At 42.0% G+C, this 19,342-nt stretch overlaps 1 protein-coding gene across 1 annotated transcript in view; it reads right to left on the minus strand.

The window, feature by feature from the left end:
- The window catches only part of LOC103353891 (UPF0661 TPR repeat-containing protein C16D10.01c), a 39,784-nt gene that overhangs the window by 9,927 nt on the left and 10,515 nt on the right, over positions 1-19,342 (minus strand). The window contains exons 9-10 of the mRNA XM_008277069.1: positions 15,122-15,175; positions 4,841-4,993 (exon numbers count right to left, since the gene is read on the minus strand). Coding sequence (XP_008275291.1) covers positions 4,841-4,993; positions 15,122-15,175 — 207 coding nt within the window. The remainder of the gene's footprint in view (positions 1-4,840; positions 4,994-15,121; positions 15,176-19,342) is intronic.

The raw sequence follows: 19,342 nt of genomic DNA on the forward strand, positions 1-19,342 counted from the left end.
AAAGAAGTGATCACAGGTCACGAAATACTGCATTCCTCCAGCTCAGGATTTTTTTTAAATTAGTTTTCATGGTCAAGTCCAGAGATCAGGTGACCAATCTGAAAATAAATCAATACTGAATTTTTAAAAAATCATCAACATTTTGCGGGGCAAGGGGCGTGGCTGGCTTGACTGACAGTTGGCAGCAACAATACAGATGAAGCGAGCAAAAGGTGGTAAATGTGGGCGGGCAGAGAGGGCCTGTCTCTCAATCTGTCTGACCAATCGCTGCTCCTATGGCTCCACCCCCCTGGGTCACTGGCTCCAAAAATCCAAGATGTCAACCAGGAAGTAGCAAAACCCTGGCTTCGTTTTCTCAGTGCAGAAACCAACGGGTGACGTCACGGCAGCTACGTCCATCTTTTATACAGTCTATGGGTGGACTCAAACAGACTGTCTGCTTGATTACCGGTGCATTCACAGCTTCTACCTGGACCCTGTATTTTCTGTAATAACTGTAAGGTGACACAATTTTGAATCATGTGACATTTAAATGACACCTCACTCACTTCCATTGTGGACTGAATGTCTTTAATTCGAGCCTCCTTTCTTTGTATGCATCTATTGTATGGTCTAGAATACATTACTAGTCTTATATCTGTACAACTGTCCAGTGTGAAGAAGACAAAGGAAACAATAAGTACTTAGATATCCTTTATGCAAAAAACATATTATTTTCCCTTCACTTCTTGGAAGAAATCTTTTTTTCCACAAGCCATAAGGCAGAAAAAAAAAAAAAAGACAGACTGAATATGTGGTAAAAGCCTAATCATTCCATCATTGTTCACCTTCTGTTCCACACCTATGCTTAAATTCCACTTTCATTTCACCTTTTCTTTTATTTGATTTGCTAATACCTTCATTCTCCCGGCTTGTCTCCCTCAGTGCACTTTCCCTTTTGCTTTCTTTCAATCACACTCGTACACTCTCGCCAAATGACCTTCCTGTCAAGGAGATAGATACGTCTTCTCGCTCTCATCCGCACACTTACGCTCACACACACACACACACGTCGTGGCACAGAAGTACCGTGGCCTTCCTCTTCAAGTTTTTCTTTGTATCTACAATCAGGCTCTCCTCGTCCCTTTTTTTTTTTTTTTTTAGACCAAACACAGCACTCCTTCAAGTGCATCTCTTCATTAGCCAGAGAGCGCAAATTAGTCTCAACACATTCTTCCACTTCTCCGTCTCGCTGTCGTCCGAAACGTAAACACGCTGCTTGGCTTGCGAGGGTGTGACAGTAGCTGAGATTAGAGCTTCTTGAGTGTGAACAGGGCATGTCGCTGGAAGTCTCAAGAGGGCTGACTGCAAACTTGCAAACACACACACCCACACACACACACACCTACACACACACACACACAAAACCCAACACCTCCAGTCACATCCTTGCAGGGAAAGGCATTAAAATTACATGACAAGCACACCTTGGACCAACCCTCGCCACAATCCATGCTCATGGGATACCCTTTCAGCCACTTCAAATAGTAAAGCTTTTGACCTCCGTGTGCCCTAGCCGCCTTGCTGCTTCCGTGCACATTCACACGCATATATATATATATATATTGTCGTTCTCTGTGCATACACTGCAGATCCTTCCTCAATCGCACCCTATCTGGCCGAGACTCAAATTCCATTTCACGTCCGGTTTACTATTGATTTTACCCTCGCCACTATTCACCAGCTACACCCCCTGCACCCACACACACACACACACACACACCACATCCAATTTGTTCCCCTCCTCCCCCCAACATTCGCTCTCCCACTCCTGCTCACCCTCCTGCCGTCTTTCCTGTCCTCTCGACCCATCCATTTCTCCCTATCATTCCTCTTTTGAGCATCTCAGCTGAATGCGCCGTGCGCGCGTGTGTGCGTGCGCGTATCGATCAGAGAAAAGATGAATAATGAAGACGTTTCCGAACAAATAATGAGATGCAAGTTGGCACACACCACCCTAATTAAATATGTGCATCCACATAAGGTGCGCCTACGCATACCCGCATGCTTTCTCTCACTGTCTCGCACTGCGAACACGTGCGCGCACACACTTAGCAAAGTCATAAAGTATGCAGAGAAGTGGACTGGCGCCAAAACAAGCCGTTGGGCTTTGAGGCCTCATTTCCATGTTGGAGCCCATTTTAACTAGCAGACTGACTCATCGTTAATAATTAACACTCTCAGTAATGCTCAGAAACAAAGCTCTGATATAAACAAGGGGTAGGGGGGGGGGAACTCGACTATATAACGTACAGATGCACGCACACATGCGAGGGAAGAAAAAAGCCGAGCTGTAGAATGAAATGCAGCGAGAGCAGGACTGTTTTCTCTGCACATTCCACCTCACCTTTCTTTTCAAGGTCTTTGTGCATTTACCTTTCACATTATTCTGCGCCTGTTGCTTCAGTCACTCCACAAAGAAACTGCTATGCTGTTTACTTGTCACGCTCTGACGCCTCGCCCAATTCTTTTTACCAGCTTTTTTTTTTTTTTTTTCATTTCTTTGCATTCTCTCCATGCAAAAATGGTACTTAATTCAACCCATTTCTCAAATCCATCTTTTTCAATTTGTTATTTTTTTTTCTTTATTAACTCTCACAACAAAGCCGGCAGCTCAAATCTATATGCACGCGTTTTGCTTTTTTTTTTTTTTTTCTCCTCCTCACAGTTTTTTTCACTCCCTCCATTTTTCCCTCTTGGCAGATCGAGCCCACCTCGCTCCCGTCTCAGCGGTGGACATCCCCTGTGGACACTGGTTAGACAGGCCTGTCACTGCACTGCCGGACAGAGAGACACACATCAATATATCGCCACTAAGCTCATCTCTAGAAGAACACGACGGGGTGGGAGAGGAGGAGGTTGGGAGGTGAGGAGGAGAGGAAAGTAAAGAGAAGAGAGAAGAGAAGAGAGAAAAAAAAAATCTGGAGGTGGGGCCTGCCATCCTTCAGTCTGTGCTGTCTGATTTACAAGCCCATTGGATTTTAGACTAACATGAATCACTGCTCCACGGAGGCATTACTCTCTGACAGAATGACAGAATGAATGAGACACATCACTCCGAGTGCGAGTGCGCGTGAGGGGAGATGGGGAAGCGAGTGAGGGGCACATTTAAATGTCTTTGAGATTATACAAAGACATTTCTGTGGCAACAATGAAGCTTAGTTAGGATCTTCTCGTATTCGCGGTACTGCGTGTACCTCTTCTCTGACAAGAACCAGTTCTTAGGAGACTTACCTATTGTGGCAGTGTACTGGATGTGACTATCCGTACTCACAGTTGCTATGCGCACAGTATCGAGAATGTACCGAAGTATAATTTCCAGACAACAGTATAAAATGTTCAATTACAAGTAGAAATCTGGCATTCAAAAGGGAAATAACTAGGTTTTATGAGGAAAATATACTTGAAGTATCAAAAGAAAACTACGCATTATTACTTATCAGTGGATTATTATTATATACATTGAATAAACATATAAGTAGCATTTAATTCTGGCTGGTTGTTTTTAACTAATCTGTACCGGGCTGCAACACAAACTGCTTTCATTACAGATTCAACTGTTGGATATTTTCTTGCTAGTTTTGTTTGTGTATGTTCAGAAAACAGTAAGACATGTCCATCACAACTCCACCTTCTGCTTAAATGACAGAACAAACCTTAAAATGAATCTGTTTACTGTAATTTCAAGACAAATAATTCCAGAAAATGTTGGTAATATGAGAATGAAAATGCCAAAAACTCCAAATTAATCAACTCTGTGATTTTTGTTTTTGGTCCTTTTTCCTCACTGTGGGCTCATTCTTTACTGCAGAATAAACTCCTGTACCTCCATGGAAACAGCACAACCATTGCTGGAAGTCGAGAGAACTCCAAAATGTCTTTTTTTGCAATGTAACACACCGAAAATTCCTTAAACCATAAAAAAATAAAAAATAAAAAAAATCAAGTTGAATATGATGGAATTCTTTATTTTACAAAATTTTTATTTTTTTTAAATCCAGCTGCCCCCAGATGTTATGAGTTCTGGACAAAAATGGAGTCTCTACATACAACAGATGTTTTACTATGTGCATTTTTAAATTCTGTACAAAATATCTTACAGAGATGTTTCACCGTGCTGAATGTATCACTCAACAACCTCCTCTGTATACTGTCTTTGAGCCATGCTGCATTTATTTTATTGCTCAAGTAATAAAGTATCTTTCCTGCCATGTCCTCTCTGCTCTACGTAAACACAGCCTGCAGTTCAGCCGAAAAGTCTCAGAATTTTTTTTGCGGTAAATTTTTGAAGGAGACATGTAAGTAAACTGAAATCTCAGAATTTTATTTTTGGTCATTTTTGTGCCTCACACATGATTCCTTCAGGAACCACTGGGAAGTTGAAAACCCAAACATTCTTTCTGTTTTTACAGTTTCTTGCTCCGATAAATGATGCAATTTTGAGGATTATTTTAAAGAAAACACGCATTCCAGCCCTGTTTTTTTTATGTGTATATATGTATATATACATAAATGTCCATCACAATGACCTAAGGCCCAAACTGACATCTTCAAATGATTGTTTTATCTAACTGTTCACTGTGGTTTAAGACAGATCTTACCATAAAATGTTTGGATTGTTTTTGGATGAAAATGGCAAAAATGATTGAATGATTTATCAGGAGCGATTAAATAACTCGGAACCACATCAGCTAGAACTAAATGTAGCGGAACCAACAGTGAGCTATTCACCAGGTTTTACTGGATCATCATCATTAGGTTTAAGATTAGGCATGATGAGGTCATCTTGACCTAAATTTACCTTCTTGGCATTCGTCAGGTACGACCTGGCCGCCTCCGTCAACGCCTTCCACTCCTCCTTCTCCTCCTCCGTCACTTCCCTTCCTTCCCTTTCTTGCTGCTCCTTCGCTTTTTCCCACTGGAGGTAACACACCCAGCCGGAGAGATACCACACCTGGGGGGACACAGAAAAGGGTTGGTGATGGCGCAGATTCACACAGAGGGAAAGTGTTTCTTCCTGCAGTAAGTGTGCTGTGACAAGAGAAACAGATTTGTGACCCTCACAGAGCAGGGCTGCATGAAATCCCACATTCCTCTTTGGCAAACAGGTTTTATACATAGAGCGCAGAATCGCACAAACACAAAGTCCCAGGCAAACACAAGCAATCCATCGCTCACATATTCACTCAACCTAATCCCATCCTGACACAAACTATACACATCTACAAACGCTGCATGAAAGCCGCTGTGTGAGCACGGCGCGGCTTCACGATGAATTAAAATACGTGACTTGTTTTATTTTTAATCTTTCTGTAGCAAAAGAAGCAACTGCTGGTTCAAAAAAACATAATTTAATCAAATGAAAAAAAAGAAAAAATACAACCTCCTGCAGGCAAATATCCTCCTTCAAATCCTATCATCCTCACAGTTTGTGGACAACATTAACCTGGCTCTTAAATCACACCGGACTCTTAGCATTCCGATTATCTACCTGTTAATTATTCTTATTTTACATGCAATTTCCATTTTGCGCTAAATTATTTCTCACAAGTGTTTCTCTGCCTCGGTGGAGATTGTGCAGGAAGAGAAGCACACCACTAAATATACAGTTGGAGTCACAAAGAAGTCTCCTCAGCAACAAGAGTCCGGTAACAGACGGTATGCACCCCCCAGCCACAATGTTTGTTTTGCTTACAAACCTCAAACGTATTCTGTTTACTGTAATTTAATTAAACCATTCCATTCGAGAACATGGAACCATAAAAATGTTTGAAATGTTTGCATGAAAACGGCTAAAATGATCAACTGATTAAATGAAACACATCAAAGAATAACGAGGAACCGGAGCAGCAAATAAATGTACTAGAGTATAAGTATTGTATCGATAAGTAGTGATCTATCCTAAACACGCTTTCAGTTCTGCATTGAATCATTTTTCATAAGTTCTTTCGGTAGAAATTGCAGAGAAAAGGACATCAAACGTACAGCCAGAGTCAGAGAGAGATGTGTTAAGACAAGAACAAGGAGTCCTGCAACAGATGGCGTGGCCTCCACAGAGCCACGAGCTCAACATCATCCAGTCGGGTTTCCATTACAAGAAAAGTCAAAAGAGCTCGAGGAAACATCTTTAAATATCTTGTTTTCCTTACCAACAGTACACACCTCATATTTATTCAGTTGATTTAATAAGATTCGTCACAGCTCAGAAAATCCAACCGTGAAGTGTGAAGACGTCTTAAACGATTAACTGGCTAACTCGGAACTACGGTACAACACGGATAAAGGGTGTCTATGAAAGCTTGGATGTTTTCCCCTTTAGTTGCTTTTTACGTTGAACAATGATCCATTTAATTTGGCTTTTTTTTTTTTTTGGCAGGAATTTACATAAAAGCCTTTTAGATAACAGATTTATACTAACCAATGTCAATCAGTTAAAACATACAATTTATTCTACGTAGCATTTTTATTAAGTGCCGTAGCATAGTTTCTAGGAACTATGGCTGTCAGATAAATGTCGCTGAGTAATAATCAGTTACAGCAACACTTCAGAACCACTGCACCTGTTTTTAGCCTCTCTATTGTATAAGTCTTTGCGTAACTTGTGTTGTAATGTTGTGTGAATTGGTGTACATGCAATCTGTTTTTCCTGTTTGTCTTGTTTGTATGCCGCCTCTTGACCAGGTCATTATTGAAAATGAGAAGCAGTTCTCAATTAACCGACCTAGTAAAATAAAGGCAAACAACATAAATAAATAAAAAATACCATATTTTCCACTAAAATATAGTTGAGTAGAAGTATGAGGCATCCTCAAAGTAACAGCTTCACTTCTGCACTTTCAGGATCCACATAAAGCAAACTGTATTTAGGTGAAGATACAGAACAAAAAGACAATCAGATTTCTAATATGTTTTGTAAAAACGGATATCAAATTTAACACTTAAACAGGTGAAAGAACTGTCAACACTTCTGTCTGCTGAAACAACAACATCCATCCATCCATTATCTATACACCGCTTAATCCTTACGAGGGTCATGGGGGGCTGGAGTCTATCCCAGTTGACTCAGGGTGAAGGCAGGGGACACCCTGGACAGGTAACCAGTCTATCGCAGGGCTACCCTTAGAGACAGACAGCCAAGCACACTCACATTCACACCTACAGACAATTTAGAATCACCAATTAACCGCAACATGTTTTTGGACTATGTGGGAGGAAGCCGGAGAACCCGGAGAGAACCCACGCTGCATGGGGAGAACATGCAAACTCCATACAGAAAGATTCCGGGTGTCCTCACCGGGACGCAACCTTCTTGCTGCAAGGCAACAGTGCTACCCAACTGCAGCCCACTGGTCCATGAACATCAAAAATACTGTTGCTTCCTTTAATTTTTTCAATAGTCTTGCATCCGTTACATAATGAAAAAAACTTCACTGCAACAAAGACAGAGTCTGTAACAGGTGAGACTGATGAGACTAAAAGGTTTTTTGTTGACAAACAGAAGTTTAGTTTATTGCTTCCAGCTGTTTAGGAGTCTTTCCTCTAAGTTTATGAAATGCCTGTAGCGTCATACAGCAGTAGGATCCAGGATCTTTAAGCTGAGAGCACATTTAGTGTTACAACAGTGTTAAAAATCAGGCGACTTCTACATGATCCCCAACATGGAGACTGGCTCTAGCTGTAAATGACGTCGTATACTTTTCTGTCAAGCAGTTAATTAACCTGTGACAAAGCCGTCGCCCTCACGTTGAGTCACAGTAGTTGGGATTATGTTTCCATTTACACAAGTGTGATCTGTTCATCAAGGTCTCAATACTTTTCCCGTCGTGCTTCGTTACCGAGATTCTTCTGTTTTCACAGTCGCACAGCGGGAACTTTGCAGTGGTTGTGGATGGTTGACATAACTACGTAGAGAACATGACCTCTTTATCATTAAAGTAAGTACCAGAATAGCAACAGCTAGGCGAGAAACGATAAAAAACACATTCCACGCCACCATAAGTTGTTCCAGTTAGATACATTATGATTGCACATGAATTTTTAATGTTGAGAAAATAATAAATAAGCTACACAGTCAGCAGATTCAGGCTGATCATTACTATTTATTTCAAGTGTTATGGGACTTTTTGCCTTTCCTATTTTCCTATTTAAAGGATCGGTTCACCTAAATTACTGACAAATTATATTACTATTAATTAGAAATGAATTAAAATAGGTAAACTATATAACTTACCATCTATAAATCCACACAGTTTCATGATTTAGTTTTGTATGTTTTACTGCACTCAATATGAGGTTAATTGATAATTAAAAACTATTCCATATTCATGACATTATTTTTTAAAATGTCCTCACTTTAATTTAAGTGTCTAAATGTTTAAACGGTGCTTTTCTTCTTCTGCTAATATCATTATATGTTAAACACCTCCCGCTTTAAGCACCACCACTACCATTACTCTTTACAGCCACGGTGGCTACTTAAGGAGGAAAACGTCTGCACACTCCAGTCATTCCAGTCTGAAGCTGTAATTTCACCCGTCTGTAGCTGCTTTAGATCCATCGATGCGGCAAAAGATTGGAAATCTGCTCAAAATGCCGCCTCGTTTGTGGAACACAGGAACAGCTGGCTAAGACTGAGCCAACGGGGAATAACCAGCTCAATCACTGCGAGAACAATATACTGCCAGGAGGAACACACTACCGTCTCATGTCGCTCCAGAAGGTAAGATGTCTTCTATTAGAATGTTGTAGTGAATTTACCAGAAACAATTATATTTAAGTTGTTGCACAAAACCATTTTCCTAACAAATGTATTTGCCACAACTGCAGCCTGTTCGGTTGCAAACATAGAATTCTTACACCCTTTACAGACGTGTGATGTGAAACATTCATCGTTCTGTTAAAGCAACGGCATTCTGTCATTCAGACTCACTTTAAATGTTGTTCACAGCTTCAATCAGACTCATCACAGGACAAGATTTTTCATACACAACTTGCCAGAACATCACGTGATGCATAACACATAATAATGCAACCAGCTTATCAAAATGCCCAAATACAGTCATGACTTGATAATTTGACCCTTAACAATCTGAAAACCTTGCTATCTGACAGGTTTTTAGGAAAAGCGAACAGAACCCATAAATAATAGCCTTAACATACCGACAGCCTTGGATTCTGACTCCGACATGACATTTTATGTCACAAATCAGGATAACGGCGTATTATCTGACTGAACAATCCCACAGATTGACTACGTTCAGACTGCAGGACTTAATGCTCAATTTGGATTTTTTTTCAGAAACCCCTTTTTTTGTGAGTTCGTTCGCATTTCCAATTAAATGCGACTTGTATGTGATCTGCTGTGTGAACTTCATACGACCCAAAAGTGTCCCGCATGCGCAGAAGAGGACACGACGACGTCACACGCTGCGAGCGTGCTCAGTGTTTGTGGAAGTAAACACAGATGGTATCGGTGGAGCTTATCTGCCACTCCCCCGCCGCTGACACCGCCGATGGTGGAAACAGAAGTGTGGCCGCGAACTAAACTGGCATCAGCAGCCAAGTGCTGCCTGTGCGTTCCGGCCACTTCCACCCGGGGAGCGCTCTGTTAGGTGTGAAGTCCAGCGTTGCGTAGTGTTCTAGTTATCATAACAGCTATGAAGAATAAATACTAACAACAGTATTGCCCTTCAGGCATCAAGCCCTCCTTGTATCTCGACCTCCGTCTTGACAATCCGACAGCCTTGCTATCCAACATAAAAGAAGGTTTTACATTTAGTGTCGGATTATCGAGTCACGACTGTACCAAATAGTTGATTTCCTAAACACTGAAAATCGCATCCATTCGTGATTATACCAACATTGAAATAAAAATATCCCGACAGCTGTGAACTATGTTTCTAATGATTCACCTGCAGCTGATAAAGTGTGACTGGCTGTTCGATCTGTCTCCATGTTGGGTGAAATTGAAAATTTGAAGTAATTAGTGAAGATACTGCTGTAACTTTCTGACTTTGGAGATGCTCTCAGGGACCCTGCTGCTGTTTTGTGCTGCAGGTATTCAATAAACTCAGAGGAAAGACTCCTGCAAACAACCTGAAGCTACAAAATGAATTTCAGGTCCTGTTAAAAGTTTTGTCGAAACCTGATCTGACCTGTTACAGACTAGGTCTCAATTGCGGCAAAGTTTTATTTCTATGGACATTTCAGTTTGTAATCTCACAGTAAAGTGAACGAGAAAGGTGTTTTGCGATTTCAATACTAAGATTGTGTTCTTTGCTCTCACTTTTAGAGCAGCATCAGTGCTAAAAAAAAGACGTCCTCCAATTGCTTCACTCAGCTCCAAGCACATCAGTTATGAATGCCTGTCTCACTGTGACTGCATGCAAATCAGACTTGTGCTGAAAGTGATACGGGAATCATACAAAGACCAACACAGTAAGATTGTCGATCCGACTTTTGTGAAAATGTGAGCAGGATGCTCATTTAGATGTGAAACCAACACATTCAGGTGCTGTCGTATTACCAGAAAGGAGCACATGTCTGAAAGGGGCAGTAATAAGATTCTGCCACCAGATGTGTGAGGATCTCTCAGTTCAACAGGGCACCATGCAGAGTAAGTGTTATGGGTGTCTTAAGTGACAGAAAGACCTTGATTAAAAAAAGAAACCAGAGCATTATTTTGGAACAATCTTTCTGCTCCACACAGTTCTAAAGGGAGAGGTTTATTTCTACCCGTGGGTTTGTGCGTGCTGCGACGCACCACAATCAGCTTGTTTCCTTTCTTGTTCCATAATCACACTTCCTTGCCCCTACATAATCACATACACTCAGCTATGCTTCCACCTCTAAACACAACCACGTTCAACTCTCGCTGAACTTGGAGGTGTGTGTGCGCCTCTCATCTGAGGCCAAAGATCACCCACCCACTGTTCTTCAAGCACCAAGATACGAATATTAGCTTTATTCATTATTCATTGAGGGCAGAGGCAGTGGGGAACTGCACCTCTGCCAAATCAACCATTTAGCTAACAAACACATCAAGGCATGCCACACTGAATCCCGAATTGCCGCTCAGCATGCTGAGTGGGAGGCTACCCCCTGCAGCCATACTTATCGGAACAACAGCGGCACTGGATGAAATGTAGTAATGTTGCAGAACCAGCAGTATGACATTCCTTTTTTTTTTTTTTTTTACCACTGAAGCATTTTTCTGTGAATGCAGAACTTAAAAAAAAAATGCATTCTTTTGCATATATGTGTTCAGTGGAGCGAGGAAGAGTGAAATGGGGTCACTTGAATTCAGAATTTTAGCAGCAAAAAAAATGAGAACCGCTGCATGTCTTTAAAACAAGCGCTTGAGAATTTCGTGCAGATGGTCCACTGTGAAATATTTGCGTATGCGTTGAGAATTGCTTGAGCATCTGCACTCGAAATTAAAACATGAGAAAGTTAGCTAATTAAGAACTTCAGAGACTCCACTCTACCCTACTAGAACCCCAGACAGAAGCACACATAATAAAATAAATCCAGTGTCTGTCAATCAAATCACTGGGACTATTGTAATTTCAAAGTGAAGGCACATCTTAGTTCCCATATGGTGCTGCCGAAGGAAGAACAAAAGCATCATGAATCAACAGAATACCTTTGAAACAAGATTTGCAAGGAACTAGCTCGCTTGTTTGTGCAGACTTATATAAGTGAGGCTCCAACTTTGAGATAGTGCGAGTAGACGGAAACGAGAGCTAACCACTTATCTGCTGCACTTAAGAGGGAAAAATAAGAGAGAAAGTAAGACAAAGAAGGAGGGGAGAATGAGTGTGGCACTACAATAAAGTAAAATATGTCTGTCATACACTTGCACGACTCTGGCAACGTGGCCGCGATGTGATCGCACTTTCTGACCATTAGAAGTGTACATATACGTGATTGGCTGCGGGCCCGGCTCAGATTGAGTGTCACAGCTGTGCGTCTCTGAAGTGAGTTTAAAAGTTCAGCCCCCCGATGACTGCTCTCAATCTGTCAGCTGAGGGGTGTGTGTGGGAGGCTGAGCCTGAGGGGGAGTGGGGGAGGCAGGGAGAGAGAGAGAGAGAGAGAGAGCGACACCGCCGTGCTCTTCTATCTGACACTCAGTGGCACACCTTCGCTTTGCTGTGGCACCGACAGTGGGGATGTGGAGCACACTAAAGCACAGGAAAATACTGCCATTTACACCACTCTGTACTAAGTTCGTACTGTGAGCACATAAGTGTCGAGCAATACAGATATAGAGAGGTATCAGAAACTGACGAGGAGGAACTTTCTGCTGCTTTCCGCTGGGAAAAGATTTGCCTCCAAGTTGGTCTCATCCTGCATCGTAATAATAATAAGGATGCCCGCGAGGGGACTCATAAAAAGACACCACCTAATCCCCTGAATTGACGAGTAGTAACACACACATTTACACATTTCCCCCGAGAGCACAGAGTTTGTTTAAGAATCAGGACAGGCTGGTCTGATGATCAGACTAAACTGCTATTTTAGTTTCACTTCATTCATCCAGGACTGCATTGTGTTCTGCGGCTCTTTAGGCGTGGAAGAGGAGTTCACGAGGAGGTGGCGATTTTTCAAGACATTTAAACAAACGTGTGAATTAAGAGTTTGTTGTCTTCCTGGATGGAGCTCAGTAGACAGTTAGCTGCAGATGGGTGACAAATTCTGTTATGCTGCTTGATTGGTTTGTCAATCCAGTTATTTGTATACCATCATCAGTAAGGTAAAAGCTCCTACAACATTTCATTATAAGGAAAAAGGCAACAAATTTCCATTGAGTTTTGAGGTTGAAAAAAACTCTGTTAAGTGGAAGAAACCTCCGGCAGAACCAGGCTCAGGGAGGGCGGCCGTCTGGCCCGACCAGCTGAGGTGAGGTTAAAGGGAAAAGAGGTGCAGGTCTAGTTATCTCCTTAGAGGGAGGGGTCACTGTGAATCAATACAAAGCTGTTTACAGTCAACACTTCTACTCTATGATGAAACATTTCACACTGAATCAATATGTCAGACAACGCTCACCACTACTAATATCTTTCGGAGGAACGATGTTCCATTTAGGGCCGGGTGACAATGACACTGATAGTTATTGATCTATTTTGAAATAAATAACAGCAGACAAAAAAGGTTTATCTTAAATTTAACCACCTTTCACACAGGTAGTAATTGAACGTAAAAATACACAAAAATGAGTAATTTTACCCACAACGAAAAGTTATTTGGATAAAGGATGGTCTCACATTGATGCATAAAGATAGTAAAATCAGCTTCAAGGTGAACTGACCGAACACCCAAAGGATCCATCCATCATCTATACACCGCTTAATCCTCACTAGGGCCACGGGGGCCTGGAGTCTATCCCAGCCGACTTAGGGCGAAGGCAGGGGACACCCTGGACAGGTCACCAGTCTATCACAGGGCCACACTGAGAGAAAGACAACCAAGCACACTCACATTCACACCTACGGACAATTTAGAATCACCAATTAACCTCAACATGTTTTTGGACTGTGTGGGAGGAAGCCGGAGAACCCGGAGAGAACCCACGCTGCACGGGGAGAACACGCAGACTCCACGCAGAAAGATTCCGGTGCCCCCACCGGGACGCGAACCGGCGACCTTCTTGCTGCGAGGCAACAGTGCTACCAACTGCGCCACCCTGCAACCCCACCCAAAGGATGCAAGAAAAAAAACAAATTCAAAGAAACTCTTGAGTTCAGTAAATGAAGTGTTAGAAAATGCATGCAATGGAAAAATGATTTGTAAATGCTGGGTACCCAAAAGGTGCACAGAGGGTGACCAGGGCGAAGCCATCGCCGGACGAGGGGCCCTGCGCTGGTCTCCGTGTGCAGCCCAATGTCAAGTCCGTCTGAGCAGCTCGACAGCAACGCGTCGCTGAGGTGAAGGTGGTGGAGGACACGAGGACGCAGCCTCCATCGGGGGAGGTTTGACGATGAGAACGGGGGCGACAAGAGGCCCAAGTGGCAGCATGTTGGGAGACAAGCATGGCATCCAGCAGGGAGGATGATAGAGGGCAAAGGGGGCTCCATTATTAACGGAGATAATAGCCTGTTCATGAGCCAGGGAGGGAGCATGCTTACGGCTCGTTCATGCACCAAACTGCGTTTTTGTTATGCATTCACATTTTTTTTTTGCATTTAATGTATGTAAATGAAATTACAGAACATGAAATGTCCATCGCCTGTACACATCGCTGTCATTTTATCACCCAGATGTGGTTCTATTCCTCCAGCAGACGTGCCCTGAATCTGTTTTATTAGCACGTGGCGGCCCAACACCCGACTGAGACAGACTTTTTCCTTCAATTTGTCCCTTGTCTGTAGCTACATTAACCATCTTTTTACTTTCTGCCACCAAAGGAAACATTTTTCAATTAGCACAACACTAGACCGGGAACAAGGCTGAAGACAAACATCCTCACAATACAAAAATCGATGTGGAGCAAAACATCCACATCAACAAATAACTGCAGAATTTCCAGTTTCAGAGACACAAAACATTCTGACACTTGGTAAGTGGTTTACACATGGTGGAATAGTACAGAAGAATACCTCAACATTCATAATTTTCCCTTTTCAGCAGCGTAGAGCATCAGAGCAAAATGTTTTGGCAGGCAGCTATTGTTACAATCCTTGCATGTTGTCGCGCTTGTGAAATGCACCTTTACAAGGAGTTGAAGATGACTTTTGAGATTGAAAAGTGAAAGGCAACAAACAGAAGCATGATAACATCAACACCGCCATCAGCGTCGACCAGTAACGGCTTTAACATGAAATATCGGCACAGAAAATGAACATTGACGGGCGGGTTTAAAGGTTTGTGTGAAAGCGTTACATAAAACTAATATGGGACGTTTTACATGTGAGTTAAAGCAGATTTCTTATTCTGCCAACTGAATGTGTACAATTGAAAAGCCTTTATCTTTTTTTGTGGGCCATTGTGAGAAGAGAAGGCATAATAGTGGCATAAAAAACGAAAGAAAATATGAGAGAAAGCCAGGCTGATGTTTTTGCTAGGTCATGACTTTATTTCTTACCTGGACGACTTCATCATCCTCCTCCAGAAGACCCTCCAACACATCCACCGCCATCTAAATGTAGAGAAAAAGACAAGAAAGCCAGGGTTAAGAGACTCAAATAGAATTCTGGAATTATCTTTTTTTTGTAAGAAAAACACCCTCAGAGAACAGACAAACTAGAAAAGAAACTTTTTAACTTATTCATCAGTGCACATTTATAATCTCTCCTCAGTTCAGACCAACAAACACATTGTTCCTGCACGCGGTGCTGTGCATCCTGCAGGCAGCTCGATCAATCAGAGCAATCAGAAGGTCTGATAAGCATCTAAGAGGTCAGCATCCCATACACAGCATCGTCAATACCAACAAGACAACAGACACGGCCGTCGATAGACACACTCACCAGTGCTTATCGCACGGTCAATAGTCACTTTAGCCACCGTCTTCGATGGCACTCTTAATCCATTTACTGGTATTAACACTCGATATATTCTCGGTATCCCGTCTGCACTCCGCAGGACAGCGTGGCGAACCTAAAGATCACCCTCTCCCCCCCTCCTCACGAGCATTTCTCTGATTTCCTCTCTGCGGTGTCCTGGAGAGGCGGTTTGAGGTCTCAGAGGAGTTTAATGCTAGGTGACCTTTGTCACAGTGCTGTCTGGGTCAGTTTCAGTGGGAAGTTTCCATTACAGAAATCAGACCTTGACTAAAGTAGGCTGTGTGTTTGTTTTGCTCCGTCTCCCTCCTCCTGGAACCTGCGGTTGTGGTGTTTGTGTGTGAGGCCCCAGGTGATGATATATTGATTTTTGTCAACTTCAGGTTGGAGGCGACTGTTAGCCAATCACCCGTGGTGAAGGGCGAGAATAAAAGACGCGCGCGCGGCCGTGCACGCACGCACACACCGAGACGCTACGGCCGAGCTACACACAACGGCGAGCACAACAAGCAGCACTTCTTTCTTGTTAAGGCAGTCTTATTAGCTGGAGAGTTTCCTAATTTTTTTTCCTCCCTCCTGCTCTTTGGAGTTCTCTTCTCTTTTCATTAAGCCTACGTGGTTCCGGTGGCGATAAAGAGGTCTGCCGCCTGCACAGACTGAGGGGAGAGTCAGGTTAATTGAGAGTATCTCGTTAAGAGTGTGCAAATGTGCATGTCAGGGAGTCAGTTGATTGATTGCTGGACCAATTATCAGCTGAAAACCCATTGTCCTTAATTAATTAATGGCTGATTAAAAATACACAAACAAAAACACCTAATCCCAGCTGATGATGAATGGATTCATGCCCAGGCGTCAAAATTATCTCCATGACTTTCATTGTATCGCAGCAATGTGACAGGCACGCACACGGACACGCGCTCGGTAATTCGAGCCAAGCACTAGATGTTGGAGATAGGAGTAAGGATCTGTCTGGTGAATTAAACAACTGATAGAACAGGCAGTTTTTGGAGCAACAAAAATAGAACAAGAGATATCTGGGAGCCAGGATAAGTGAGCAATGATAACCATTATATTGTCTCCAACTGCACTCTTTCCTAACTACACTGGTCAGCCCAGGGGCGAGTGATTAAAGATTCAGAGATTCTTAAGCCGCTTCACGCTCTAAACAACAACAAGATTAATATTCCCGGGAAGAGAAGAAAAAGAAGAGGGGGTACGGCGAAGGAGAAAAGAGAGGAAATTGGGAGGAAGGTACAAAAAAAGTATCTTAATAAACATCAGGAAAAAAAGTGGTCCACTAACAGCAGACACACATGCCAAAGATACTGCGTACATGCTGTCCTCTTTATTTCAAGACCAGTTATAAGGAAGAGAGAGAAGAAAAAAAAAGCCGCACTCTGGGGAAGAACTCATTTATAATGTCCATTGTGTGCAGTTTGCGTGCACTTGCATGTGTGTGGTGTGTGTGTGTGTAATCTTCAGGCAATTTTGTTTAACAGAATCATTTTACTGGAGCGCGCGGCAGAGACGGGAGAAAAGACAAATCACTTTACAAGCGAGGGCAAGCCATATCTCTCACACGTACACACACTCGTGCACAAACAGGGACATCTACACTTAAGTAAATAAATCCCGGGGATGTCACTGCTAACTGTACTTTGCCAGCAATATTGGAAAGTACAAGCCGCGCGGCGTCGTGAGCTAAATTTGAGAACGGGAAAACGTTCAATAAATAACGCGCAGGCAAAACAAGAGTGACAACGACAAGGCGCGCAACCACCCATCAGCCGCCCGCAGCTGCCGCGCCGAAAGACGCCTTAATGGCTGTCAGGGGAGGGTGTCTGTCCGTCCGTCTGTCTGCGGCTGTGGCAAGTGAATCAGCGGCGGTGATGGGTGATGATGATGGTAATGTGTGTCTGTTTGTGCGTGCATGACAGCGAGAAAGCGGTAATCTCTGAGGGCTGCGCTGCTGCTACAAAGCACACTTGTTTTTTTTGTTGTTTTTTTTTAATTAAAGCATGAAAAAAAAACAATAAAGCTGCAAAAAATGCAAAAAAAAGTGCTTAAAAACTGTAATTTTTTCATCAGCTAATTACCTGAAATCATTATTTAGTGTCAAATGACAACAAAAAATGTTGATGAGCTTCCTGAAACGAGAAAAAAGAGGAAAAGTTTCACCCTGGAGAAGACACCCTACAACAGTTGGTGGTTTTGCTTAACAAATGACTTCTAATCATCGTCGCAATCCTGTTTTCTACAAAAGATCAGAAACAAAAGCAAAAACATCCATTTGCAATGTGTCTACAGAGACCATGGTGCTACTTTTCTTCAACTAAATAAATAAAGCAGCAACACAGCGACAAATTCCTCCACGTCGGAAGTTGGAACCAATTAACGTGGACTGATTCAGACTTACAACAATTACGCAATTATGAAAGCTGTTTTCAGTTCATCTTCTGTCTGTGAACAAGTCAATTAAAAGTCTTGTTGTTTGAGCGCCACAGACATCGTCTACAAAGATTTAACCTTCTGAGACCCCAAAACCTGCCATCAGGGTCAAAATGCATGAGATTGATTTTGGAGGGGAAAAAAAAAAAGAATGAATACATTTCTAAAAATCCACAGTTAAATCATTTGTAAGATCCACAAACTTAAAAAAAAAAAAAAAAAAAAAAAAGTGAAAGAATTGTTGGATTTTCTACTTTTCAAACATTTTTTTTTTTTTAACTAATATGCGTTCCACTTAAAAATGACCCAAATCAGAACACAAAATTGTGATATTTCATCAAATTCCCTGTATTCAAAAACTTACCAAATATAAACTGTTAACCAGATTGTGTAAAAAAACAAAAAATTCTGCGTTCCTTGGTGCAACTGAGAAGCCAGGATTGACTCATTTACAACAAACACTGACTTGGCAAAAAGATTCTGACAAAGTGTGAAAATGCTGAAAATGTGTTTACGAAAAATTGGTATTGGGAAAAAATGGTATTATAGCTGTGTTATAATGCATTAAAAGACATGTTCTGTCCTTCTAGTCATGGTTGTTCTGTTTCCACAGAGGTGCAGGACTTTATATTGTGGTGAAAAATGGGCCCACAGTGGGTAAAAATGTGACAGGAGCAAATAAAAACTCAGGAAGTGCTTCGATTTCAGAGGGTTAAATCCCCTCTTTGTTCTCTTTGCATCAAAGTTGACTGTTAACGTCTCCCAGCAGATAAAAACGCCACATGAACAAGATAAAACAAATCTATATCTATACATTTCGAGGCTTTTTGACGATGATACCTACACAGCCGTCTCACTTATGTTGCTTTCAAGCCCCATATGTGCTATTACTACATTTCTATTGTAGAAATTACAAACAGCTTTGGCGTGTATTCAAGTGTTTTGTTTTTTTATTTTATTCCTTCTCAAAACCAGTCAAAAGGCAAAAAAAAGGAGCATTTTTTGCTGTTTGTTTTCTCCTCTAATTGAAGTGGCACAGATCCAAGTCTGGCAGAAACAGATGAGTGACGAGAAGAGCAGCAGTTGTAAAACTGATGTTTTTATGAATTTATTAATCCACTGGGTTTTGAGTGTTTTCTTTTTTTTTTTCTTTCCCCCCAACAAAGCATGAAATACAATCATGTAACGCAGCACTTTTGCAATCAGCTGATGTCATGGTTTCCACGCTCTTGTCCCCGTCGTAAAACTGCCACTTTCTCAGCCAAACGTTGAGGTTTTCATGTGTTATCAGCTCACGAACTGAGAGGAAAGCTCCCTCAAAAAACCATTCTCTTAAAAAGGCCTTGACAGATTGC

This window comes from Stegastes partitus, unplaced genomic scaffold, assembly GCF_000690725.1.
Source record: "Stegastes partitus isolate 25-593 unplaced genomic scaffold, Stegastes_partitus-1.0.2 Scaffold88, whole genome shotgun sequence".
NCBI classification, from domain to species: Eukaryota; Metazoa; Chordata; class Actinopteri; family Pomacentridae; genus Stegastes; species Stegastes partitus.